The sequence below is a fragment of the Lucilia sericata genome, unplaced genomic scaffold, assembly GCF_015586225.1.
Source record: "Lucilia sericata isolate MDLA Ls3-8-SP2 unplaced genomic scaffold, ASM1558622v1 Contig001353F_arrow, whole genome shotgun sequence".
Lineage (NCBI taxonomy): Eukaryota > Metazoa > Arthropoda > Insecta > Diptera > Calliphoridae > Lucilia > Lucilia sericata.
Genome location: NW_023995297.1, coordinates 18,754 through 44,950, shown reverse-complemented (window position 1 = coordinate 44,950; position 26,197 = coordinate 18,754). Strand labels below are relative to the sequence as shown.

Here is a 26,197-nt window from a genome sequence, read left to right as displayed (position 1 = left end):
TAGTCTAGTCTATAGTGTAGTCTAGTCTATAGTGTAGTCTAGTCTATAGTGTAGTCTAGTCTATAGTGTAGTCTAGTCTATAGTCTAGTCTATAGTCTAGTCTATAGGTCTATACCTATTATTTTAAAAAGAACTTAAATTTCCTGGCATAAATCTTTCAAATTCGTTTAACAAATTCCTAAATTACTTCATTTCCTCTTATTTCCACCATTTTCCTACAATTCCTAGTATTCAACAAATTTTGTTGATGTGGCAACTTCAATTATGCAATTCTAATTAGTTTCCGTCGTGATTGCAACCGGTCAACAAGTAGTTCTTGTAAAGTGTAATAAAATTGCAATAAATTATTTAAATATCTTATGAATATCGTTAAAATGTATTAATTGTGTTATTTAGCATTTAAATAATCTAATAAGCAATTGGGAATTTGTGAATTAGTGTTAATTATATGAAAAAATAGTGCAACACAAGCTGTGGGGTATGTGTGTGTCATGTAGTTGTTATAAAGTGTTAAAAAATAATAAAATATCTTATGGAAGTTGCTAAAAGTAGTATTAAAATATCGTTAGTCAATTAAATAATGCAATAATTTATTGCAAATATTGGAAAAAGTGTTAATTATAAGAAAAATTTGTGCAACAAGTGAATATGTTTGCAGGTGTATGTGTGTGAAAATTTTGCATGAAATGTGCGCCAAAAAAAATCAACAACAAAACAGTAGGAAGGGAAAGCAAAACAAACAAAATAATGAAGTTACCATACGGTTAATATGACAGCTAAGGAAAAGGGTGAGTTGCCAGCTTGAAATTTTAGTATATCATCAAGGCAAGGCCGTTATATTTGAAATTTGTTAATTGAGACAAGTTACCAGATGGTTTATTAGATGTTTTAGGTTGATTTGATAGAGTGGTAACTTCTCAAAGGTTTAAATTGTTAATTTAACGGATAATTGCAATAATTAAGCGTTTTACTTTAGAATTTTAAGAAATAATAAGTAATAGGTTTACTTTTTATAGGGTAGAAAAAGAAATTACTAAATTTAAATGAAGTTTTGAACTAAATTAATTATTAAATTGGGAATTTAATGAATTTTGAATTAGATAGAAAAATCAAATAGGTTTTTGGATTATTTATAGAAATTAGAAATAGTTTGAGAATAAATTTGTTAGAAATTTTGGTGAACTCAAGTAGTTTTTAAATTTCTATTAAAATGGATGGAAATAAGAAATAAGTTTGCTAATTGGGAATTTGAAGATGTGGAACTATTGCAAATTTTATTTGAAAAAGTATTTCGTGTTGAATAAAAACTCTTTTTAATGTTTTTTTCTGAATTTATTGTGCGATTTTTTTTCTGTTCTAATACTTAACATTTTGTTTTTTATTTATTTATTTTAATTAAATTTATATAATTTTAAATATTTATTTTTCTTTTAAAAACTACACAAAAATTATTTACAAAATAATTTACATTTTCTTCTTTTGATATTTTAACAATTTTTTAAAATTACTTTTAATATTTTTTAATATATTTTACTGCAAAAAGAAAACTAAATTAAAAAAATTCAAGGAACATTGTTGACTTTAAGATTTTAAAAAATTTTCTTTTAAGAAATGTTAAAAATCTTTTACATATTTTTTGCTGGAGGATATATTAAACTAAATACTGTAATAAATTTGCTAAATATTTTGTTTCATTTTTAAATATTTCCTTTTTAAATGATTTTATATTTTTTAAAAATTAAACAAAAATTTATTTATTAATATTTTTCTTAAATAAAATTAATAAATTTTTTGTTATTTTATCAGAAAATTTATTAATTTTATTTAGCAGTTTTAAAAAATAACATTATTTTGTTCTACATTATTTTTAAATAGAGTTTTTTAAGTAATATAAAATAACTAATTTAATTAGATTAATCTTAAAAGTATCACTAAGTTAAAGAAGTACAACTCTAAGAGAAATCAAGTTAATAAGCTTCTCTGTATTGCCATTAAGCCTACAGAGTTGTATTTTCAACTACAGTTTGATTACAATTGAGACCACAGCCACAAGCGGCACAGAACTATCTCAAACATTTAGCATGAAAAACTAGAAAACGTTTGCCTTTTAAAAAAGATTTTCTTCAAAATTTTTGCTCTCTCTTAGACGATCTAATATTTTGTTTATAAAGCTTCAAGCCTTTTTCGTTTTTCATCGCCTCTCGTAATCAAACTTTCAGATTTTTTTCAAAAAATCGCTAGTAGTTTTATAGTTTACACATAACTATTACTATGAATTAATTTTAGTCAGTAAAGGTTGGGTAACAGCATTAACTGTTGCCGGATGATGATGATTATGATGCTGATGATTCTTTCCTGTTGCTACTACCCTTTCGTTGGTAGACTCCTCCAATACAGTTTTGGGATTTGTAGTTGTGGACAAATTGTCATCGTCCTCTAAACCATTTGCGGGATTTTGTAACAATTGAAAATTTCTACAATTATTGGCTTTAACTAAATTTTGATATTGACTAGAGGAGCTATGACAATTGTTTAATTGTGGAGAAGCCGTCAAGGCATAATGCTGCTGCGGCTGTTGTGTATGATGATTGTTATGATTAACTAAATAATTATCGCCATTTAAAACTTTATTTGTTGCTATAATCGTACTATCTAATTCTTCTTCAGCCTCCGCCTCACCCTCTTCGTCTTCGTAGACATGTCTAGATACTAGAGTTTGAGTTTCTTCGGGATTTTCACTTAGATTAAATTTAATACGATTTGCACTATTTAAACTGGCCGTTTCGCTAGTATTCATTAAGCTGGTTATGGTGGGTGAATTCTTTAATCTCAATCTTGAGGCTGCCGGTTGCAAGAGTCCCGTTAAATTTGAATTTGATAGCGTAGAGGACAATTGCGTATAGCTATGCTTGTTACTATTGTGGGACTTTAAAGTGCCCGATAGGGGCAATCTAAAATTGGCCATTTCCCAACAACCTTCTTTGGGTTCGTCGCGTAGAGAACGGCTGCTGTAAATATCATTTGCGGGTAATTTGATTGAATTCATGGCAATTCCTTTAGCACTAGCTTCCAGATAATTGTATAGATCATCAGTCTTGTAATCACTGCCATTCAGTTTGGGTGAGGAAGAGGAAATCTTACGTTTTACTCTTAAATTTGGTGAGTTCTGTCTACTATCCGGGTTTTGTTGTGGCGCCTGCAGCTGATAGGGCGGCAGAAATTGTGCTGCATCGGAATTTTGTTTGTGCAGCAAGCCACAGCGTGGTACCTGTTTTAAAGAAGATCTGCGCGATAGCATCAACTTTTGGGGTGAAATAGGGGATTCTACTTTTTGCACTTCTCCCTCCAGCCAATAGGTCAACATTTCACCTTTACCCTTCATGGGCACATAACCGCGTTTGGTGGTTATGAAAGTGCCAAAATCATCCAAAGCTAATTTCGTTTTCTCACTTATGTGTATCTTTAAAGCTTCACCATTCGATTCCATTCTCGAGGCGGTATTAACCGTATCACCAAATAAACAATATCTAGGCATTTTCAAACCCACAACTCCCGCCACACAGGCTCCCGTATGCAGACCAATGCGCAATTTCAAACGATCATTGGGTCTGTGATGAATCTTAAAATTATGTACAGCCTCCAGCAAAGCCAAAGCTAGACGTGCTATTTCTCTAGCATGCTGATTGCCATTACGTATGGGTAAGCCCGATACCACCATATAGGCATCACCTATTGTCTCCACTTTGTAGACATCGAAATTCTCTACAATGGAATCGAAACAGGTATAGAGATCATTAAGGAATTGCACCACTTGCATGGGTGTACTTTCGGCGGAAATAGCCGTAAAACCGACTATATCTGAAAAATATATAGTGACTTGATCGAAAGTCTCAGCCACCACCGGTTGACCACTAATCAGCTGGGCAGCCACACTTTGTGGCAGCAATTGGTAAAGTAACTTCTCACATTTCTTCTTTTCTTCTATATAATCTTGGGTACGCTCCTCCACCAATTCTTCTAGATTATTGGCATACTGTTCCATACGTTTGAGTAGATTGTCAACTATATTGCCAGTTTCGTTGTCCCTGTACAAAAAAAAAAAGGAGAAATCATAAACAAACTGCTCATTCCTTTTCCGAGTATCTTACTTACTTATTTATATTTCTTATAATTGTTTTTAAAGCATTAAAATCTGGCCTTTCTGCTGGATCCTCTGACCAGCATTTCTGCATAACTGTATTTATTTCCTTATAATTATTTGGTATATCAACAAGTTGTGGTCTGAAAGGATATTGTACTGTATGTGGGTAACCTTTGACCAAATAAATTATTTCTGTAAAATAGAAAGGAAAATAATAAATATAAATTTCAATTGAATTTTTATAGAAATTATTATACAAATGATACTGTTGTCCGATTAAGGAATAACACAAAATCATGTTGTTTTTCCTGTTATTTTAGTTGTTATTGCCAATCATTAGTTATGATATATATGACCCAAAAATAAGCCCATTTAAATACGAAATTAATGTTCTAAAGGTAAATAATTGATAAATGTTGTCTTGTTAACGTTTTGAATTATGTTAATGATGACAATTATGTGTGTGTGCCGATACGTAATATTAGGTTGGTGTAAGTCCTTAAGGCGAATGTCCAACTAACATAACATTCCAGAATTCTGTACTTAACAAATGTCAAGCAGTTTAACTATGCTACACATTGGTTAGTAGACATCTACCTAACCATTCACAAATGCACTGCTGTTAGTAAGAGTGCACCACAGATTTCATTTCACGATCCTTCTTATATATGCGGGTGGTAATTATCCGCATATTTCCAGATTCACGGAGTTGGCACCGCTAATGGGACTAGAAAAGTAGAGACAATACATCCCAGACCTGTCTATAGTCTTAACTATAGACCAGTCTTTAGTCTTGACTTTAGACCAGTCTATAGTCTTGAATATAGACCAGTCTATAGTATTGACTATAGACCAGTCTATATTCTTGACTATAAACCAGTCTTGACTATAAACCAGTCTATAGTCTTAACTATAAACCAGTCTATAGTCTTGACTATAGACCAGTCTATAGTCTTAACTATAGAACAGTTTATAGTCTTGACAATAGACCTGTCTATAGTCTTGACTATAGACCAGTCTATTGTCTTGACTATAGACCAGTATATATTCTTGACTATAGGCCAGTCTATATTCTTGACTATTGACCAGTCTATAGTCTTGACTATAGACCAGTCTATATTCTTGACTATAGACCAGTCTATATTCTTGACTATAGACTAGTCTGTAGTCTTGACTATAGACCAGTCTATATTCTTGACTATAGACCTGTCTATAGTCTTGACTATAGATCAGTCTATAGTCTTGAATATATACCAGTCTATAGTCTTGACTATAGACCAGTCTATGGTCTTGACTATAGACCAGACTATGGTCTTGACTATAGACCAGTCTATAGTCTTGATTATAGACCAGACTATGGTCTTGACTATAGACCAGTCTATAGTCTTGACTATAGACCAGTCTATAGTATTGAATATATACCAGTCTATAGTCTTGACTATAGACCAGTCTATATTCTTGACTATAGACCAGTCTATATTCTTGACTATAGACTAGTCTGTAGTCTTGACTATAGACCAGTCTATATTCTTGACTATAGACCTGTCTATAGTCTTGACTATAGATCAGTCTATATTCTTGACTATAGACCTGTCTATAGTCTTGACTATAGATCAGTCTATAGTCTTGAATATATACCAGTCTATAGTCTTGACTATAGACCAGTCTATGGTCTTGACTATAGACCAGTCTATAGTCTTGATTATAGACCAGACTATGGTCTTGACTATAGACCAGTCTATAGTCTTGATTATAGACCAGACTATGGTCTTGACTATAGACCAGTCTATAGTCTTGATTATAGACCAGACTATGGTCTTGACTATAGACCAGTCTATAGTATTGAATATATACCAGTCTATAGTCTTGACTATAGACCAGTCTATAGTATTGAATATATACCAGTCTATAGTCTTGACTATAGACCAGTCTATAGTCTTGAATATAGACCAGTCTATAGTCTTGACTATAGACCAGTCTATAGTCTTGAATATAGACCAGTCTATAGTCTTAACTATAAAACAGTCTATAGTCTTGACTATAGACCAGTCTATAGTCTTAACTATAGACCTGTCTATAGTCTTGACTATAGATCAGTCTATAGTCTTGAATATATACCAGTCTATAGTCTTGACTATAGACCAGTCTATGCTTGACTATAGACCAGTCTATAGTCTTGATTATAGACCAGACTATGGTCTTGACTATAGACCAGTCTATAGTCTTGACTATAGACCAGTCTATAGTATTGAATATATACCAGTCTATAGTCTTGACTATAGACCAGTCTATAGTATTGAATATATACCAGTCTATAGTCTTGACTATAGACCAGTCTATAGTCTTGAATATAGACCAGTCTATAGTCTTGACTATAGACCAGTCTATAGTCTTGAATATAGATCAGTCTATAGTATTGAATATATACCAGTCTATAGTCTTGACTATAGACCAGTCTATAGTCTTGAATATAGACCAGTCTATAGTCTTGACTATAGACCAGTCTATAGTCTTGAATATAGACCAGTCTATAGTCTTGAATATAGACCAGTCTATAGTCTTGAATATAGACCAGTCTATAGTCTTGAATATAGACCAGTCTATAGTCTTGACTATAGACCAGTCCATAGTCTTGACTATAGACCAGTCAATGGTACTGAATATAGAACAGTCTATAGTATTGACTATAGACCAGTCTATGGTCTTGACTATAGGACCAGTCTTTAGTCTTGACTATTGACCAGTCTATAGTCTTGACTATAGACCAGTCTATAGTCTTGACTATAGACCAGTCTATAGTCTTGACTATAGACCAGTCTATAGTCTTGACTATAGACCAATCTATAGTATTGACTATAGACCAGTCAATGGTATTGAATATAGAATAATCTATAGTATTGACTTTAACCCAGTTTATGGTCTTGACTGTAGACCAGTCTATAGTCCTGACTATTGACCAGTCTATAGCCTTGACTATAGACCAGTCAATGGTACTGAATATAGAACAGTCTATAGTATTGACTATAGACCAGTCTATGGGCTTGACTATAGACCAGTCTATGGGCTTGACTATAGACCAGTCAATGGTACTGAATATAGAACAGTATATAGTATTGACTATAGACCAGTCTATGGGCTTGACTATAGACCAGTCCATGGTCTTGACTATAGACTAGTCTATGGGCTTGACTATAGACCAGTCTATGGTCTTGACTATAGACCAGTCTATGGTCTTGACTATAGACCAGTCTATGGTCTTGACTATAGACCAGTCTATAGTCTTGACTATAGACCAGTCTATAGTATTAACTATAGACCAGTCTATAGTCTTGACTATAAACCAATCTATAGTCTTGACTATAGACCTGTCTATAGTCTTGAATATAGACCAGCCTATAGTCTTAAATATAGACCAGCCTATAGTTTTGACTATTGACCAGTTTATAGTCTTGACTATAGACCAGTCTATAGTTTTGACTATAGACCAGTCCATAGTCTTTACTATAGACCAGTCTATAGTCTTGACTATAGATCAGTCTATAGTCTTGACTATAGATCAGTCTATAGTCTTGAATATAGGCCAGCCTATAGTCTTGACTATTGACCAGTCTATAGTGTTGGGTATAGACCAGTCCATAGTCTTAATTATAGACCAGTCCATAGTCTTTACTGTAGACCAGTCCATAGTCTTGAGCTGTCTCTAAAAGAACTTTCCAACAAAAATCGTTTTCCTCCTTAAATTTGGTCTATCCTAACAGTAATCTATTCACAGTTCCTCAAACTTTTGTTTTAACGTCTCATTTGGCTTAATGTTCGATAATTTGATAATAATTTGAAACGATATAGTACTTATGCATTATTCAATGAGAATACAATTGTCCCTGCTGGGTTTATAGCAGACAATTCAAATGTTTTAATGATACAATGAAATTGTCAACATTAAAATTGATTTAGCAGAATTTCAATTTGTGAACTAATTACCGATTGTTATGCTAGTTTAGGCATGTGGGTAGGAGTAGTAGAGTAATATTTGGTAGTTGCAATGACGAAGATTGGGGAATTAAGGGTAAGTGGTTGAAGTTAAAATATATAAAATAAATCCCAGGAAATTTTTAAATCTCATAATTGTAATCATTAATGTTTAGTCTACAAATACCATCTCTAAGGTTTTTTTAATATATCAAAGTAAAATCAAACCAAAATTCTGGTCGTTATTATTTATTTTCTGTTTGAACGTAATGTTTTATTAAAATCTAAGAATTTCTAAAACTTATAACTTAATTACATTTATTGATTTTGCTAAGACTACACAAAATATGTCAAAGAAATCCTCTTATATCTGGAGCCGCAATATTTTACAAACCAATTATAACAATAAATCAACAACCAACAAGGCAATTTGTTATCAAACATTCTCAATAGAAAAGCAATCTAAACAAAATCAAGAAATTAATTGTCACAGAAAATTGTTTAAAACCGCGAATATCAACAAAAGATATGCCACGTCAAAGGATAAATTTAGAACCCACAATTGTCTGCCAAATAATAGAGCACGCGGCACAACAAGGCGAAATATAACAAGAACTTTACATTTTAATACGAATGTATTAGGGCTGAAGGGTGTAGCAGTTACCCCAAAATCCACTGAATGCAAGAGCAGTAGATATAGTAAAAACAATTTCAATGGAAAACTGCATCATTGCAATCATTTTTGCAATCAAAATCATAATCTTCATATGAATTGTAAATGTTCAACTAAATTGCTTAATTTGCCGCAGCCACAACAACATCTTCGTATCATTCAACAAGATTTTGAAAAAAGTAACAAGCATAAATCCTTCAATAAAACCCATAAAATCCATACTCCAAACGCACTTTGCCACAACCATCAACATGAGTGTCTGCCATATGTTATACCTTTAAAAATGGATAAAAATCTTCATTGTCATCATTCCCATCTTCATGGTGGTGCTATCATTTCTAACAAGTTACAATTACATGATGTAAAATCAAGTGTTTCACGCTCAACACAACTAAGTAGATATCATCATCATCATCGTCATCATGATTCCCAATTGACATGCTTACCACAAGTGTCACAACATCAAGAGCATTTATTAGGCATGTTCGAAGTATTACCTCCGCTCTTTCTTTTAAAAACTACACCAGGAAAGGTAACCGAGAATCATGAAAAATATCTTAGTCACTTAGAAAGTATACAATACAAATCATCTCATAGTTGTGCTGATGTGCTCGTGGGTGGAAATCCAAAAATGCTACAACCTTTACCCCTGAGACACGAGAAGCATTTCAAGTTGGATTATGACAAAATTTTAAAATGTTGTAAGTGTAATGATTTGTTTTGCAAGAAAAATAAGAAGGAAAAAGTTTTGTCATAACCTGAGTTAGCAACTAGAGTATAATACTGTTAAGATATCCGATTTATGAAGGGTTAAGTATGATATGATTGACAAGTTTGATTTCTGTTTGCCTTAAATTCTATTTTAGGAGACTAACTTCTCGTGACATTTACTGGTTTAAATATTTATTAATATAAGAAAAAAAAGGAAATATTTCTAAGCAATTACTTTTTGCATTTTCTTAAGACGTTTGTATTCCCTTAGAGAATATATCTTTATGAAAGTATTTCAAGACTCCACAGTGGGGCAGAATGGAAATTTTTTGGAAATAAATCTTGCATTTCTAAACGGCTGATCCGATCGGATGAGTGAGCGTAGCCAAGGAGTATTCGAGTTTAAGTTTTGAAGATGAACCCTGCAGATGCCCCTGCAGATGAAATTAAAGGACACAGGTTTAAATGAACTTATTTTTGAATGTAATTGAGATATTGGCTTGAAATTTTTTGTAAAGGGTCGAGAATTTCCATATCTAACTAAAAAATGATATTAAGGGATAAATATGGACTAAATTGTTGTAGCTATCTGCGACCCTATTAAAATTTTGATATAAATCATAGTTTAAGAAATTAAACAAATATGTAATATATGACAAAATCTTTATTTATGAACAAAACTCAATGAAATTTTCAACGCTTGTTAAATTTGTCATTTCAAATAAGAAAATGCAAAAAAAAAAAAATTGAAAAGGTCAAAGGGCATCCCGCAATTCCCAAAAATAGGAATGAAAATCCCAAAAATGGGATTTTTTACTTTTTTGCACATAGGGTCCACATTTCTTTCAGGGCTGGGAAAATACTTTTGGAGTAAATAGAAAACATATTGAGGTTTCCAAAACTGCTTTCAGTTTTCTGATTTTAGAACATGTCGCCCAAAGTTGAAGTTTTGATAAAAAATAGGTCATATTCGGAAGGACGCAGTGGCAACATTTTCAAAAAATAGGACAAGTTTTTTACGCCAAAGCGTTCTGCGTAAAGATACCTTTTAGAAAACTATAAAATTGTTATATGTTCTTAAAGAAAATTCTATTTTATTAATAAAAGAGTTAAGACACATTTTTGGCAAAAAAACGGAAAAATCTAAAATTTTTTGAATTTTTAAATTAAAAAACGTATATTTTTGGATCTGTAAATGATATTGATCTGAAATTTTTTGTATATTATTGGAAATTTTGTTGTCTAACTAAAAAACGCCCGGTATTCAAAAAAAGGCGGATCAAGGTATGGTAAATTTTGTATCACTAAATTTTTAAATGCCTATAACTCGGATATTATAAGAGATAAGTAGTATGTCCAAGCATGTTTTTTCAAGATCTCGTCGAGCGCTTTCAGAAAATATAAAAATCTTTGTATTTGGCACGAGTTTAAAAATTTTACATGTCGTAGGTACCCTACTTTGAGCCGCCACAGCGCCGTCCCTGGGGCATCTGCAGGGTTTATCTTCAAAACTCGAATACTCCTTGGCTACGCTCACGCCAAATTTTATTCCGATCGGATCAGCCGTTTAGAAATGCCAGATTTATTTCCAAAAAATTTCCATTCTGCCCCACTGTGGACTCTGAGAGAAGTTTTCAATTAGAATTTATTAACAGCTTTATCGTTGATATTTTGTTGGTACTTCGTATGAGCTACCAATCAGTCTTATTAATTTTGGGCTCTATAGGCCCCAAATTGGGTCATTAGAATGTCATTTTAATTTTGCTTTTCATAAAATGGTAGACTTCTTTGTACAAGTGTAAATGGGATCATGAGCACCATGTTAACTATTGCCGTGGAAATCTTGCTGGATATTACCCTTTTCGAAACGCAAAAGAAACGAGATTAACAGTGGAGAGGATCTTAACCTTAGGCAATTAGATCAAACAAACATTTGTGTCTAATTGCTTATAAGAGAAAGAATGAGGTAAATTCGGCGGGACGTTAATCGCAGTTACATGTTCACAGTCAATCTGGTATCTTCTATTCTGGACTTTATACAAAAGAACCAGAATATTACAGATCACAACACTAGATTCCAAGCCACAGGTCAATTACGACGATAACGATCGTCAAAATTAAGTTTTTGATCGTGTATTAAGATGTAAGAAAAGAGACGAGGCTTCTGGAATCTGTTATCTTAGATTCTGGACTTTATACAAAAAACCCAGAATATTACAGATCACAACACTAGCTTCCAAGCCACAGGTCAATTGCGACGATCGTGTATTAAGATGTAAGAAAAGAGACGAGGCTTACGATGGATAGGCTCATATTTTTAGACAAATTGATCAAACAAACATTTGTTTCTAATCGCTTATTAGAGAAAGAATGTGGCAGAATTAGAGGGATTTTGATCGCAGATACACGATCACTACTAAATGGAACATTGGAGCAAGTATTCATTGGAATCTGTTATCTTGGATTCCGATCAACAATGAATATCAAATATAAACTGGATTGAATATGACGCTGAGAGATGTGAACATATAATCTGATAGCCACAGGTCAATTATGACGATAACGATCGTCAAAATAATGTCTAAGATCGTGTATTAACTGGATATTCCCCCCATCGAAGTGTTAGATAAGAGACAAGACTTTCAGTGGGTAGGCTCTTATTTTTTGGGAAACGCTGAACGCTTAATAAAGAAAGAATGTGACACAATTTGTGGGACTTTGATCGTAGGTAAAATATCACGATCAAAAGGAGCTTTGGAACAAGAATTCAAATTAAATCCAAGACCATATTGCACTGTAAGAGATTCATAACCGAATTCTCTTCCAGTCAAAAGCTTTGTATCATCTGGACACCATGCAAAACGGTCATAGTCGATATCGAGCTCAGGAAATCATTACTTGACAAATGCTTCAAATTAACTTCATGACAACAAGAACGAAAACTGACGCAATCTAAAAGATCACGGTCAAGAGGAACAAATCAAATCTAAGACCATATTGGACTATAAGAGATTCATAACCGAATTCTCTTCCAGTGGAAAGCTCCGTTTCATATGGACACCATGCAACTTGTGAATAGTCGATATCGAGATTACTTGACAACTATATCAAATTAACTTCGTGACAACAATAGAGAAAACTGACGCAAACTAATAGAATTCTCTGCCAGATGAGTAAGTTCAAGTATGACGACACAGACGTTACACTTTGTTACGAGAGAAATCGGACGAATATAACACGAGGTAGACAATCTGATGGATGAAAAACCATTCGAGGAAATCACAACACTTGCCTAAAGGCACAATTCAGAGCAATAACGTAAATTGGATTAGATTAAATATGGCGTCCAAAGGGCTTAATATGTATATAATCACCCATAGCCAGAAGGCAATTAGGGCGATATCATCGTATCGTATTGGATTGTAAAAAAGTTCTAATCGAATACTCTTCCAGTGGTAAAGTTTACATCATATGGATACCAGGCCACTTCGAGAGAATATAATAGCTTTAAAGGGAAGGGAGCTCGAGGGCAGAATTAAAAAAATAGATGAGAAACCCATAAAGCTTCTTGGAATAATGAAACGGTGGGTAGAACCACAATGATCCTATGGGACGACCCTAACGAGACCAAGACTGAGGTGGTAGTATTCTGACTGAACACACAGGATTATGAGCAGAGAAGACATTGAAACTCTGGAGCACTTACATTGTCATTCTCAGGCTTTCACCGAAATTAGATCTAAATATCTTGGGAGTGATATTATTTCCTGATTCGAAAATTCTTAGGAACATTTTTACCAACAGACATTTTCCAAAAGGAGCTCACAACAGGCCCGATAGTGGCCCTTGATGTAGATATATTCTTCTAACCTAACCCTACTCTAACTCATATCACTTGATCCTACAGACTCTCTTTCTTGTTTTGCAATTGGAAGAGAAGTTATTCCTACTATTGATGAAATGGTATCAAATCCTATCTCCCTTAACAGTTTAAAAAATTCTTAAAGATATTTTTATTAAAAGCTAAACCTTTAACCATTCAAAATCATTAAAACTCATGTTTCAATTTCTTCATTTTGTTTGTTATTTGCTGCTTTCTTTTCTAATTTTAAAATCTTTTCAATTGTATTTTAAATCTCTTGTCACAAAGTGTAGCAATTTGCATAAACCTTTCCTAGTTTTATTCAAATTGTAACGTATTTTGTTTGCTTTGGTTTTATGGTATAATGGCAAAATGAATTTCCGTTTTCCTGTTATTATACTTGTTTTATTTTCGGTTATCTATACAAAATACTTAAAAGAAGAACATTTTCATTAAAGTTAATTCCTATAAAATGGACACCTGTGGTAAATCTAAAGCTGTATTCAATGTATTTGAATAGATTTAAGTTGTAAACAATAAAAAAACAGTTGAAAAGGCTAAAAGTATTTAAAAACCCATATAGAGTATTTAAAAGCCATATAGGAGTCATTTGCTTTGTAGTGTGAAAATTAAAAGGAAAATTATTTCAACAATAAATGGATAGTAATGATTATTTATAGTCTTGGAAGTTAATTTCAAGGGATATTAATCCGATCACCGGCATTGTGTTCCTCTACGAACTTTCTCTCAAAACGTACGTAAATTCTCACTTATATAGAAAGCAAACAAAACCTGTCGAGAGTCATGTTTTCTCTATGTCGATACCTGATACATAGTATTCAAATGACTTCCAACGATTATTAAACATTTAGAGTCGTATTCATAAACTTTTAACAAAGGTTTATAAATCTAGTCTAGTTCTATAGTCTAGTCTATAGTCTAGTCTATAGTCTAGTCTATAGTCTAGTCTATAGGCTTGTCTATAGTCTAGTAGTCTAGTCCTAGTCTATAGTCTAGTCTATAGTTAGTCTATATCTAGTCTATAGTCTAGTCATCTCTAGTCTAGTCTATAGTCTAGTCTATAGTCTAGTCTATAGTCTAGTCTATAGTCTAGTCTATAGTCTAGTCTATAGTCTAGTCTATAGTCTAGTCTATAGTCTAGTCTATAGTCTAGTCTATAGTCTAGTCTATAGTCTAGTCTATAGTCTAGTCTATAGTCTAGTCTATAGTCTAGTCTATAGTCTAGTCTATAGTCTAGTCTATAGTCTAGTCTATAGTCTAGTCTATAGTCTAGTCTATAGTCTAGTCTATAGTCTAGTCTATAGTCTAGTCTATAGTCTAGTCTATAGTCTAGTCTATAGTCTAGTCTATAGTCTAGTCTATAGTCTAGTCTAGTCCAGTCTATAGTCTAGTCTATAGTCTAGTCTATAGTCTAGTCTATAGTCTAGTCTATAGTAGTCTATAGTCCAGTCTATAGTCTAGTCTATAGTCTAGTCTATAGTCTAGTCTATAGTCTAGTCTATAGTCTAGTCTATAGTCTAGTCTATAGTCTAGTCTATAGTCTAGTCTATAGTCTAGTCTATAGTCTAGTCTATAGTCTAGTCTATAGTCTAGTCTATAGTCTAGTCTATAGTCTAGTCTATAGTCTAGTCTATAGTCTAGTCTATAGTCTAGTCTATAGTCTAGTCTATAGTCTAGTCTATAGTCTAGTCTATAGTCTAGTCTATAGTCTAGTCTATAGTCTAGTCTATAGTCTAGTCTATAGTCTAGTCTATAGTCTAGTCTATAGTCTAGTCTATAGTCTAGTCTATAGTCTAGTCTATAGTCTAGTCTATAGTCTAGTCTATAGTCTAGTCTATAGTCTAGTCTATAGTCTAGTCTATAGTCTAGTCTATAGTCTAGTCTATAGTCTAGTCTATAGTCTAGTCTATAGTCTAGTCTATAGTCTAGTCTATAGTCTAGTCTATAGTCTAGTCTATAGTCTAGTCTATAGTCTAGTCTATAGTCTAGTCTATAGTCTAGTCTATAGTCTAGTCTATAGTCTAGTCTATAGTCTAGTCTATAGTCTTAGTCTAGTCTATAGTCTAGTCTATAGTCTAGTCTATAGTCTAGTCTATAGTCTAGTCTATAGTCTAGTCTATAGTCTAGTCTATAGTCTAGTCTATAGTCTAGTCTATAGTCTCGTCTATAGTCTAGTCTATAGTCTGTCTATAGTCTAGTCTATAGTCTAGTCTATAGTTCTAGTCTATAGTCTAGTCTATAGTCTAGTCTATAGTCTAGTATATAGTCTAGTCTATAGTCTAGTCTATAGTCTAGTCTATAGTCTAGTCTATAGTCTAGTCTATAGTCTAGTTATAGTCTAGTCTATAGTCTAGTCTATAGTCTAGTCTATAGTCTAGTCTATAGTCTAGTCTATAGTCTAGTCATAGTTAGTCTATAGTCTAAGTCTATAGTCTAGTCTATAGTCTAGTCTATAGTCTAGTCTATCGTGCTAGGTCTTATAGTCTAGTCTATAGTCTAGTCTATAGTCTAGTCTATAGTCTAGTCTATAGTCTAGGTCTATAGTTCTAGTCTATAGTCTAGGTCTATAGTCTAGTCTATAGTCTAGTCTATAGTCTAGTCTATAGTCTAGTCATAGTCTAGTCTATAGTCTATAGTCTAGTCTATAGTCTAGTCTATAGTCTAGTCTATAGTCTAGTCTATAGTCTAGTCTATAGTCTAGTCTATAGTCTAGTCTATAGTCTAGTCTATAGTCTAGTCTATAGTCTAGTCTATAGTCTAGTCTATAGTCTAGTCTATAGTCTAGTCTATAGTCTAGTCTATAGTCTAGTCTATAGTCTAGTCTATAGTCTAGTCTATAGTCTAGTCTATAGTCTAGTCTATAGTCTAGTCTATAGTCTAGTCTATAGTCTAGTCTATAGTCTAGTCTATAGTCTAGTCTATAGTCTAGTCTATAGTCTAGTCTATAGTCTAGTCTATAGTCTAGTCTATAGTCTAGTCTAGTCTAGTCTATAGTCTAGTCTAGTCTAGTCTAGTCTAGTCTATAGTCTAGTCTAGTCTAGTCTATAGTCTAGTCTATAGTCTAGTCTATAGTCTAGTCTATAGTCTAGTCTATAGTCTAGTCTATAGTCTAGTCTATAGTCTAGTCTATAGTCTAGTCTATAGTCTAGTCTATAGTCTAGTCTACAGTCTAGTCTACAGTCTAGTCTATGGTCTAGTTTCCTTTCCCCTATAACAATCTTAAATTAAATGCACTTATCCCTTCAAACTTTTTCCTTCTTATCCCTAAATCAAAACTATTTCCAATTATCCCTTTTTTGATTTAATTCAATTGCAGTACAAACGAAAACTAAACCCTCTGACTGTGATGTAATTTTCGGTAATGCTTGTCTGCTATTACGTAAACGTTACGGTTGGGAGACATCACGTCTTGAATGGTTGTTACAACTAGAAGAACAGCATCAAAATCATCATCAAACTCATAGAATGGCCAACCAATAATAAATGCTAAGAAACTAGTTAATATGACCATCATCATCATCAACAGCGCCAGTATTATCTTGTCATTGAATGAACAGCAGGTAAAAGGAAATAACTCATTTAAATAACAGTTTGATATAAAGTCAAAACCATACAAACCCAATCACCAGCCTCCCAGAAAGATACCCCCACTTAAAAGGAAGCAATTAATATGTATGTAACTACTTGAAACTAAAAAAAAACTATAAGTGTCATAATAATTAAGTTTTTCGTATAATTGAACTGACAAAGACCACTTTTGCAAAGAGGTAGAAGACGTGGTTATAATGACAATGCTGATGTTGCTCTTCCTTCCTAGTTATAATGACAATGCTGATGTTGCTCTTCCTTCCTGGCGATGACACGCGATGGTTGTGTTGTCTTGACATTGTTGAATGTAAAAAACTTTCCCTGATATTGAAGTGAAATTTCTTATTAAATGTTCATTTAGTTGTTTTAATAACTAACTTGTTCCGTTTTTTCCCCTCCCCATACTAAGTTTTGCTTTATTTTCTTTTCAAAAGGAAATTATTAGTATTACGAATAATTTGATTTTTAATTAGGTCCTTTTTTATATTAAATAGCAAAAAAAACTAATTTAAATTTATGTTAATTGTCTAGCCATGCAGCATACGATAAAAAAGTCTTAAGAAATTACTTATTATCACTGAAGAAATGTTTAAAAGTTAATTTGTAAAATTTAAATGATTGTTGCTTTTGATTGTAATGCCTTGCAAAAAGGAAATGATGGAAATTATTTAGTTAGGGACAGTGAGGAAATCAAAGAATTTTAATTAGATTGTCTGTTTATTGAAGCAATAAGAGGGAGGCGAAGACATTTTTTTTAACAAATTTGAATTTCCAACATTTTGAGTATGAAAAAAATCCCTGTAATGATAGTATAAAACAATTTTCATCTTGTCAGATAATTTCACTCTATATTAATGTCAAGCATTACCTAACCACTTCTAAGTAATGTATTTCTAATATATATGTACTTCTAAGATATATAGAAGATCTTTATTTTCTCTTCCATGTTGGAGTAAAACAATGTTGTTCTTGCCAGATAATTTCACTCTATGTAAGTAGAAATTGCAAATGCCAAATATTACCCAACAACTTCTAAGTAATGTATTTCTACTATATACTTCTAAAATATATAGAAGACATTACAAAGTGAGTTAATTGGTAAAATATGCTGTTACCAAAGAATATACCAAAATTTATTTAACATTATTGTCCACTTAACATAACAATATCCCTTGATTACTCTTTACTAAAGCCTAAACTTAAACTAAGTTCTTATAAAAATTTAATTAATTTGTCCAGTTCATTTATTACGATTTAGAATTGACTTCTATTTTCAATAATATTGTTGAAATAAAATCCCCAACTATTTATCTATCACATTTCTTTTATTGCTAACTAGCTCTCCGCTTGTCAACGTCTAATGAACCTTTACCATTCGTTTAAAATTTTATCGCTCTGTAAAAGTAACAAGAGTATATAGCAATTCACAAACAATAAAAAAAATAGACTGGACACAGAAGGTACCAGGTACTAGTATGTATTTTGATCTCATTGACAATTGTCATCAACTTTAAATTGCTGGTGTTGTATTCGATTGTCTGCCAAAGTCAAATGGAAGAGAAGAAAAAAATAGAATTGTTGAAAGCTAAAGTTGTAAAGAATTTACTGGGAGGAGCATAAAATAAAGGTAATAATAGCGTCAATTAGGTGAAAAATACTAGGAAAAACAAGACAAGTTGTTATTTTTTTATTTATGGAGAATTATGCGGAATGTTGAGTCGTCTTAATGTAATCTAATGTAATCCGAAGATTTATGGATTTCTCGAAGATTTATCGTCTGATAAATAGTCTGGCATATGGTTTAATCTATATTATTATCGATATATGTATATAGCCTCATCTAAAATGTGTTTTATAGCCTGGTCTATAGTTTCGTTTTTCAATAATTTAATTTATAACCTAATATATAGTATGGTCTCTGATATAGTTTGTATTCTAGTTTAAGTCTAGTCGGTTCTACAGTCTATAATCTGGTCTATTTCTAGTCTAGTTTATCTAGTCTATTGTCTGCTCTATAGTTTGGTATATAGTCTGGTCTATATAGTGTTTTATAGTCTGGTCTATAGTCTGTTCTATAGTCTAGTCTATAGTTTGGACTATAGTCAGGTATGTAATCTGGTTTATAGTCTGGTCTTTGGTCTATAGTCTGGTCTACATTCTGTTCTATAGTCTAGTCTAAAGTCTGGTCTATAGTCTGTTCTATAGTCTGTTTTATAGTCTGGTCTATAGTCTGGTCTATAGTATGGTCTATAGTATGGTCTATAGTTTGTTTTATAGTCTGGTCTATAGTCTGCTCTACATTCTGTTCTATAGTCTAGTCTAAAGTTTGGTCTAGAGTTTGGTATGGTCTATAGTCTGGTCTATAGTATGGTCTATAGTCTGGTCTATAGTGTGGTCTATAGTCTGTTTTATAGTCTGTTCTATGTTTAGTCTATAGTCTGGTCTAGAGTCTGGTCTGTAGCCTGGTCTATAGTCTGGTCTAGAGTCTGTCCTAGAGTCTGGTCTATAATATAGTATATAGTCTGGTCTAGAGTCTGGTCTATAGTCTGGTCTATAGTCCGGTCTACAGTCTGGTCTAGAGTATGGTCCAGAGTATGGTCTAGAGTCTGGTCTATAGTCTAGTCTACAGTCTGGTCTGTAGTCTAGTCTATAGTCTGGTCTATAGTCTGGTCTTTAGTCTGGTCTTTAGTCTGGTCTATAGTCTGTTCTACAGTATGGTCTAGAGTCTGGTCTATAGTTTAGTCTATAGTCTGGTCTAGAGCCTGGTCTATAGTCTGGTCTATAGTCTGGTCTATAGTCTGGTCTACAGTCTTGTCTATAGTCTGGTATATAGCCTGGTTAATTGTCTGGTTTATAGTTTGGCCTATAGTCTGGACTACAGTCTGGTCTATAGTCTGGTCTAGAGTCTGGTAAATAGCCTGGTCAATTGTCTGGTTTATACTATGGCCTATAGTCTGGTCTAGAGTCTGGTCTAGAGTCTGGTCTAGAGTCTGGTCTAGAGTCAGGTCTAGAGTTTGGTCTAGATTCTGGTCTAGAGTCTGGTCTAGAGTCTGGTCTATAGTCTAGCCTTGTCTTGTCTTTAGTCTGGTCAATTGTCTGGTTTATAGTATGACCTATAGTTTGGACTACAGTCTGGTCTAGAGTATGGTCTATAGTCTAGTCTATAGTCTGGTCTAGAGTCTGGTCTATAGTCTGGTCTATAGTCTGGTCTACAGTATTGTCTATAGTCTGGTATATAGCCTGGTTAATTGTCTGGTTTATAGTTTGGCCTATAGTCTGGACTACAGTCTGGTCTATAGTCTGGTCTAGAGTCTGGTCTAGAGTCTGGTAAATAGCCTGGTCAATTGTCTGGTTTATACTATGGCCTATAGTCTGGACTACAGTCTGGTCTAGAGTCTGGTCTAGAGTCTGGTCTAGAGTCTGGTCTAGAGTCTGGTCTAGAGTCTGGTCTAGAGTCTGGTCTAGAGTCTGGTCTAGAGTCTGGTCTAGAGTCTGGTCTATAGTCTAGCCTATAGCCTTGTCTTTAGTCTGGTCTAGTCTGGTCTGGTCAATTGTCTGGTTTATAGTATGACCTATAGTTTGGTCTAGAGTATGGTCTAGAGTATGGTCTATAGTCTAGTCTATAGTCTGGTCTAGAGTCTGGTCTATTCTGGTATAAAGCCTGGTCAATTGTCTGGTTTATAGTATGGCCTATAGACTTGACTACAGTCTGGTCTAGGGTCTGGTCTATAGTCTAGTCTATAGTCTGGTCTAGAGTCTGGTCCAGAGTTTGGTCTATAGTCTGGTCTTTAGTCTGGTCTATAGTCTATGATCTCGTCTTTAGTATATGTTTACATTTCATTTTTTGTGTCGCCAAAGCTTTAACAAATTTAAATTACTTCCACTTTATTTTCACATTACATAAAAAAAACAAAAAGCAACACTTCCCTCTAGAACGGAAATTTCAAAATGAAAATAGCAAAAATAACAAGTGAATCCAACATAATATTTTAATACAAAGAAATTTTTATGAAGATTAAAAATTAATGTCTTGTACAACCAACACAACCTCAAGCTGGAAACAACGTTAACAACAAAGATATTGCAAGTATGTATTTCTCTTTTTAAGTGGTTGTTATATTTTTTTAAACCTCGTATTAAAATTATAATTATAGTCGATGTGAAAAAATGTTCTGGAAAATTGTTTCGTACCGAGCATTTTAAATAAATAAATAAAATACGTGTGAAATCCTATTTAAATACATTACAATGCAATCAAACCTTTTGCTAAAACCATCAATTAAATTTCTAGTTTTTTTTAATTTTCCTTTTTCACTTACCTTGAGGCGGTTTCTCCTCCTCTAATTTACCCAAGTAAAAAGGTCCTTGTCTCGTTGTTATTTCATGTACAATTATTCCAAATGAATAGACATCACCTTTTTGTGTACCTTCGGGTGGACGATTACCTTCCATTCTTAGGAGTTCAGGGGCTGTCCATAATAGTTCTGTAAATAAATAAATTATAAATGAAAGTAAATAAAGATATTAAAGGTATTTATGCAGGAGAGTATCTGGAGAATTTCTATTTGTTAAATTAATTTGAAAAAGGAAATGTGTTTACTTTGGTATTTAAGACTTTAGAAAGGAATAATAAAAAGGAAACTGATGGAAGATTGTTTGGTATGGTCTGGTCTATGGTCCGGTCTATAAACTGGTCTAAGTTCTTTTCTATAGTCTTGTCTCTGGTCTGGTCTAAAGTCTGGTGTAAAGACCGGTCCGTGGTTTGGTCTATTATATGGTCTATAGTCTGGTTTATAATCCAGTCTGTGGTTTGGTCTACTATAATCTTGTCTATAGTCTGGTCTATGGTCTGGTCCAAACTCTGGTCTATAGTCTAGTCTGTGGTTTGGTCTACTATATGGTCTATAGTCGGATTTATAGTCTGGTCTATATTCCGGTCTCCTATAGTCTGGTTTATAATTCAGTTTGTGGTTTGGTCTACAATATGGTCTATAATCTAGCCTATAGTCTGGGTCTATATAGTTTTGTCTATAGTCTGGTTTGTGGTCTAGTCTATGGTCTGATCTATAGTCTGGATTATTGTTTGGTCTGGACTACGGTTTGGTAATGATCTGGTCTGCGGTCTTGCCTGTGGTCCAATTTATGATCTCATCTATAGTCTGGTCTATAGCCATGTTCTATGGTTTGGACTGTGTAATGTGGGTTTTTTTTCTATAATTTAAACTGAAAAAAAAAACAATAAACAAATTATACTTACTACTCCAATATGCATAACTATTACAATTCTCGATATCACTGCCCATATCCTCGTTCGTCTTCCGCAACGTATGCAAACCAAAATCACAGATTTTCAAAACAAATCTCGAGTCCACCACACAATTCGATGATTTCAAATTGCCATGCGATTTAATATCGGAATTATGTAAAAAATGCATTCCCCTAACAATATCATGCATTAACGATAACTTAAACATCCAGTCCAGCTGGAATTGATCATTCTCTAAAATATCCTGCAGCGAACCTTTCGGACAATATTCGGTTAGTATAAAACTTTTTGCCGGATCCAAGCAGGCACCATAAAATTTCACCAAATGTTCGTGCTGTAAGTCTTTCATACGTTTCAGTTCCAACATAAGGGAACGTGTTAGATTTATATTACGTTCATCGATTATTTTAACAGCTGCTTTGCAGCCACGAAATAGTCCGACGGGTATAAAAATTTGTCGATCACCACTTAGCGAACCCATGTCATCGGACATTAGGGTCATTTGTGAGCTGTGTTTGACCAGGGAATGTAAAGAACCACGAAAACATCGGCCAGCCGAATTGTGAAAAATAACATCATCAATGGAAACACGCCAAGCCATAGAATTGATTTCGGCTTCGGATTTATAATGACGATAGCCGAAAAAGAAACAAACGCTCATAATGACGACCACAGCGCCGAGGACTATGGAGAGTATGGCATAGCCGGGAAGTGCTGAAAATTAGAGAAGGAAATTCGGAAAATTAAAAATTGGCTGGTCCATAATTTGATCTAAAGAGTGGTGTATAGTCTCCATAGTCCAATCCAAAGTTTGGCCATTAGCTTGTTCCATAGTCTGATCTATAGTCTGGTCTTTAGTCTGATCCTATAATCTGTTATACAGTCTGGTCTTAATTTTGGTTTAAAATCTAGTCTATAGTCTGGTTTAGTTTTATCTAAAGTCTGATCTAATGTTTAATAAAAAGTCTGGCTATTAGTAGAATCTGTAGACTGGTCAATAGTCTGCTGCATAGACCAGGCAGTAGTCTATAGGCTGATCTATTGTCTGATCCATAATATGTTCTATAGTGTGGTCTAAAATCTGGACCATAGTCTGTTCTATTGTCTGGTCCATAATCTGATCAACAGTAAGCCTATAGTCTATCCCAAATTCTAGTCCATAGTCTGGTTTATAGTCTATTCTGTAGTCTAACCCATAGCCTGGTTTAAATCTGGTCCAGAGTATTTTCTATAATATGATTTATCTGATACCTAAAGTGGTATATTGCATTGTGTGGTCTATAATCTGGTCAATAGTTTTTCTATATTGTGGTATATAGTCTGGTCCATAGTGTGATCCGCAATCATGTCTATATACTGTTTTATAGTCTTGCCTGTACTATGTATATAATACGCTAATGTCTTAAGTTTGGTATATATCCTAGTCGGGTCTATAGTCATATCTATAGTCTGGTCCACATTCCGTTTTACAATGTGATTTTTAGTCTGGTGTGATATATATATTTCGGTCTGGACTTATACATAAGTGTAAAATTTTCATACTTACAATTATCCGGACACAATGAGCCATCGTAACCACACTCCGGCCTGTCCAACGGTGGGTCAAGTCTATTACCAGCCCAATGTATTACCTTCCCCGGTACATATTCCAATTTATTATGTTGAAAATGGGCCACTATCTCAAATCTGCCCGTCGTCGGATTCATATCCAACAAAGAATATGCTGATATTCTATCACCATTAGCATCTATGGTTACATTGCCGGTAATACCCATAAAACTACGATTCCACATGCGTCTTACCATATCGGTGCCATTAATGGGTCGTGTCAATACCGTGGGATCTTCTCTTATGCTGTCGTTTAAAGCATTCGCATACAGAAGAACACCATCGAAGAATGAGGTGACAAATGCCGATATCGGTTCATCATCTTGAAAGGTATAATTATATTTGGCGGCAGCAATGGCTTTAATCTGGCAACGTTAACAGGATGGAGGGAAGTGCGTTGAAAAGGAAGATAAATAAGAAAAATATTTATAACATTATGAACATTAAAATTTAATGTAAATTCTTTTTTGGCACATTAAAATGATGATTCAATTTTAAGATATTTGTAAAATGTTTACATGGTTACAAGCGCTTGCATATAACGTTCTATGCAGAGCAGTAAAATGGTGTATTCTTTAAGAAAAGATTGCTCATAGCGATGTATTAAACAAATATTACTACATATCCAAAAAGTTACTTATTTTAGCTAGAAACATTGATTTCTAACCTCTGGATACTAGATGCTATCTATGTATGTGTACAAAATTTTTAAGGAATTACTACCCCTGAATGTATGTACGGTACTTTAATATAGCAAAAATTTAAAGTATTTTACGAAATAAGATAACATTGCTAAAAGAAATAAAAGCATACAAAATGTGTATGTATGTATGTATTTATGTCCTGCTCATGTGTCTAAGTGAAATATTATCTTAACACATATGTAATACAGGTTAAGGATTTAAAAAAAAAAAAAAACAGAACATAAAGTACAGCAGAAGGTCTGTTAGTCTTTTATATCTTTCTCTACGTTGTCATAGTATTTAAGAAAATGTTTTTAAGGGAAGAGTATAATATTTTAGCTAAATTTTAACGTATTTCGAAGTATTAAGCGCTTTTAAGAACCATTACATGTTGATGTTATTTTCAAGTTAATGGAATGGCTTTTTTTTTATTTGTCTTAACAGTTTCAAATGTGTGTAGTCTATAGTCTAGTCTATAGTCTAGTCTATAGTCTAGTCTATTAGTCTAGTCTAGTCTATAGTCTAGTCTATAGTCTAGTCTATAGTCTAGTCTAGTCTAGTCTAGTCTAGTCTATAGTCTAGTCTATAGTCTAGTCTATAGTCTAGTCTATAGTCTAGTCTATAGTCTAGTCTATAGTCTAGTCTATAGTCTAGTCTATAGTCTAGTCTATAGTCTAGTCTATAGCCTAGTCAAGTCTAGTCTAGTGTAGTCTATAGTGTAGTCTATAGTCTAGTCTATAGTCTAGTCTATAGTCTAGTCTATAGTCTAGTCTATAGTCTAGTTTATAGTCTAGTCTATAGTCTAGTCTATAGTCTAGTCTATAGTCTAGTCTATAGTCTAGTCTATAGTCTAGTCTATAGTCTAGTCTATAGTCTAGTCTATAGTCTATAGTCTAGTCTATAGTCTAGTCTATAGTCTATAGTCTAGTCTATAGTCTAGTCTATAGTCTATAGTCTAGTCTATAGTCTTTTTTTTTTTTTCGATAGGTAGGTGAAAATCTTGCATTAGATACCCAGGTGTTGGTTGGGTTATGTCGGATTTCTACCGACTAAAAAACACCTCCTTTCTCTTCCATGAGCCCTGCGGGACTGTCTATTACGATATTACTTCGCAGGACCGGATAGACTTAATTAGTCTCTGCTTCTAACTGCAACAATAGCTTTCTCTGCTTTTCTTCCACTCGTAACTTTTCGTGGACTTCTTTAATGAAGCTACAAACGATGTCCCAATTTTCTTTCTTTTCCATTGCCACATCTATTATGTTTGCGACGTTAATAACCCTTCCTATGACTACTTCAATTGACAAACGCGCATTTTCAAATCTTGGACAGCAGAACATAACATGCTCAGCATCTTCAGTTTGGGTTTTGCAATACGGACAATTTGGAGTCGTATCCAGACCAAATTTGTACAGATAGGACCTGTACCCTCCGTGCCCAGTGAGGAATTGCGTCAGGTAGTAGTTTACTTCGCCGTGACATCTGAGTACCCATGGTTCTATTTTTGGAATCAGTCTAAACGTCCATCTCCCTTTTAGGCTTTCTTCCCAACTCTTCTGCCATATTTGCATGGATTTTAATCTTTCCATTTTCGCTATTTCCTTTGCATTTGATGGGTTTGATTTTTTTTGCTCATATACCCGTCTTGCTTCGTCCGCTAATATCTCGATAGGGA

General features: G+C 33.5%; 2 protein-coding genes across 4 annotated transcripts in view; one reads left to right on the top strand and one right to left on the bottom strand.

The window, feature by feature from the left end:
- Positions 1-1,808: 1,808 nt before the first annotated feature.
- The window catches only part of LOC119611069 (atrial natriuretic peptide receptor 1), a gene marked incomplete at its 5' end in the record, with an annotated part of 37,859 nt that continues 13,470 nt past the window's right edge, over positions 1,809-26,197 (bottom strand). The window contains 5 exons of the mRNA XM_037966526.1: positions 1,809-4,085; positions 4,153-4,333; positions 21,285-21,449; positions 22,223-22,945; positions 23,778-24,204. Coding sequence (XP_037822454.1) covers positions 2,270-4,085; positions 4,153-4,333; positions 21,285-21,449; positions 22,223-22,945; positions 23,778-24,204 — 3,312 coding nt within the window. The remainder of the gene's footprint in view (positions 4,086-4,152; positions 4,334-21,284; positions 21,450-22,222; positions 22,946-23,777; positions 24,205-26,197) is intronic.
- Positions 8,205-17,225, top strand: LOC119611066. 3 transcript variants are annotated; one of them, XR_005232037.1, is made up of 3 exons: positions 8,205-9,484; positions 16,694-16,937; positions 17,007-17,225. XR_005232037.1 is itself a non-coding variant. In XM_037966522.1 (2 exons), exons 1-2 carry the CDS (start codon positions 8,458-8,460, stop codon positions 16,855-16,857), a joined length of 1,191 nt encoding a protein of 396 aa, XP_037822450.1. In that variant the 5' UTR covers positions 8,205-8,457; the 3' UTR covers positions 16,858-17,225. The 3 variants fall into 3 exon arrangements, 2 of the variants coding, with proteins under 2 accessions (XP_037822450.1, XP_037822451.1); XM_037966522.1 differs by having other exon boundaries at positions 16,694-17,225; XM_037966523.1 differs by lacking the exons at positions 16,694-16,937; positions 17,007-17,225 and adding an exon at positions 9,766-9,878.

Bases quoted from the DNA above. Each gene is read 5' to 3' on its own strand.
- LOC119611066 (XM_037966522.1), top strand. From the start codon at position 8,458: ATGTCAAAGAAATCCTCTTATATCTGGAGCCGCAATATTTTACAAACC. The intron at 9,485-16,693 runs GTAAGTGTAATG...ATTCAATTGCAG, and splicing joins TGACAAAATTTTAAAATGTT to TACAAACGAAAACTAAACCC.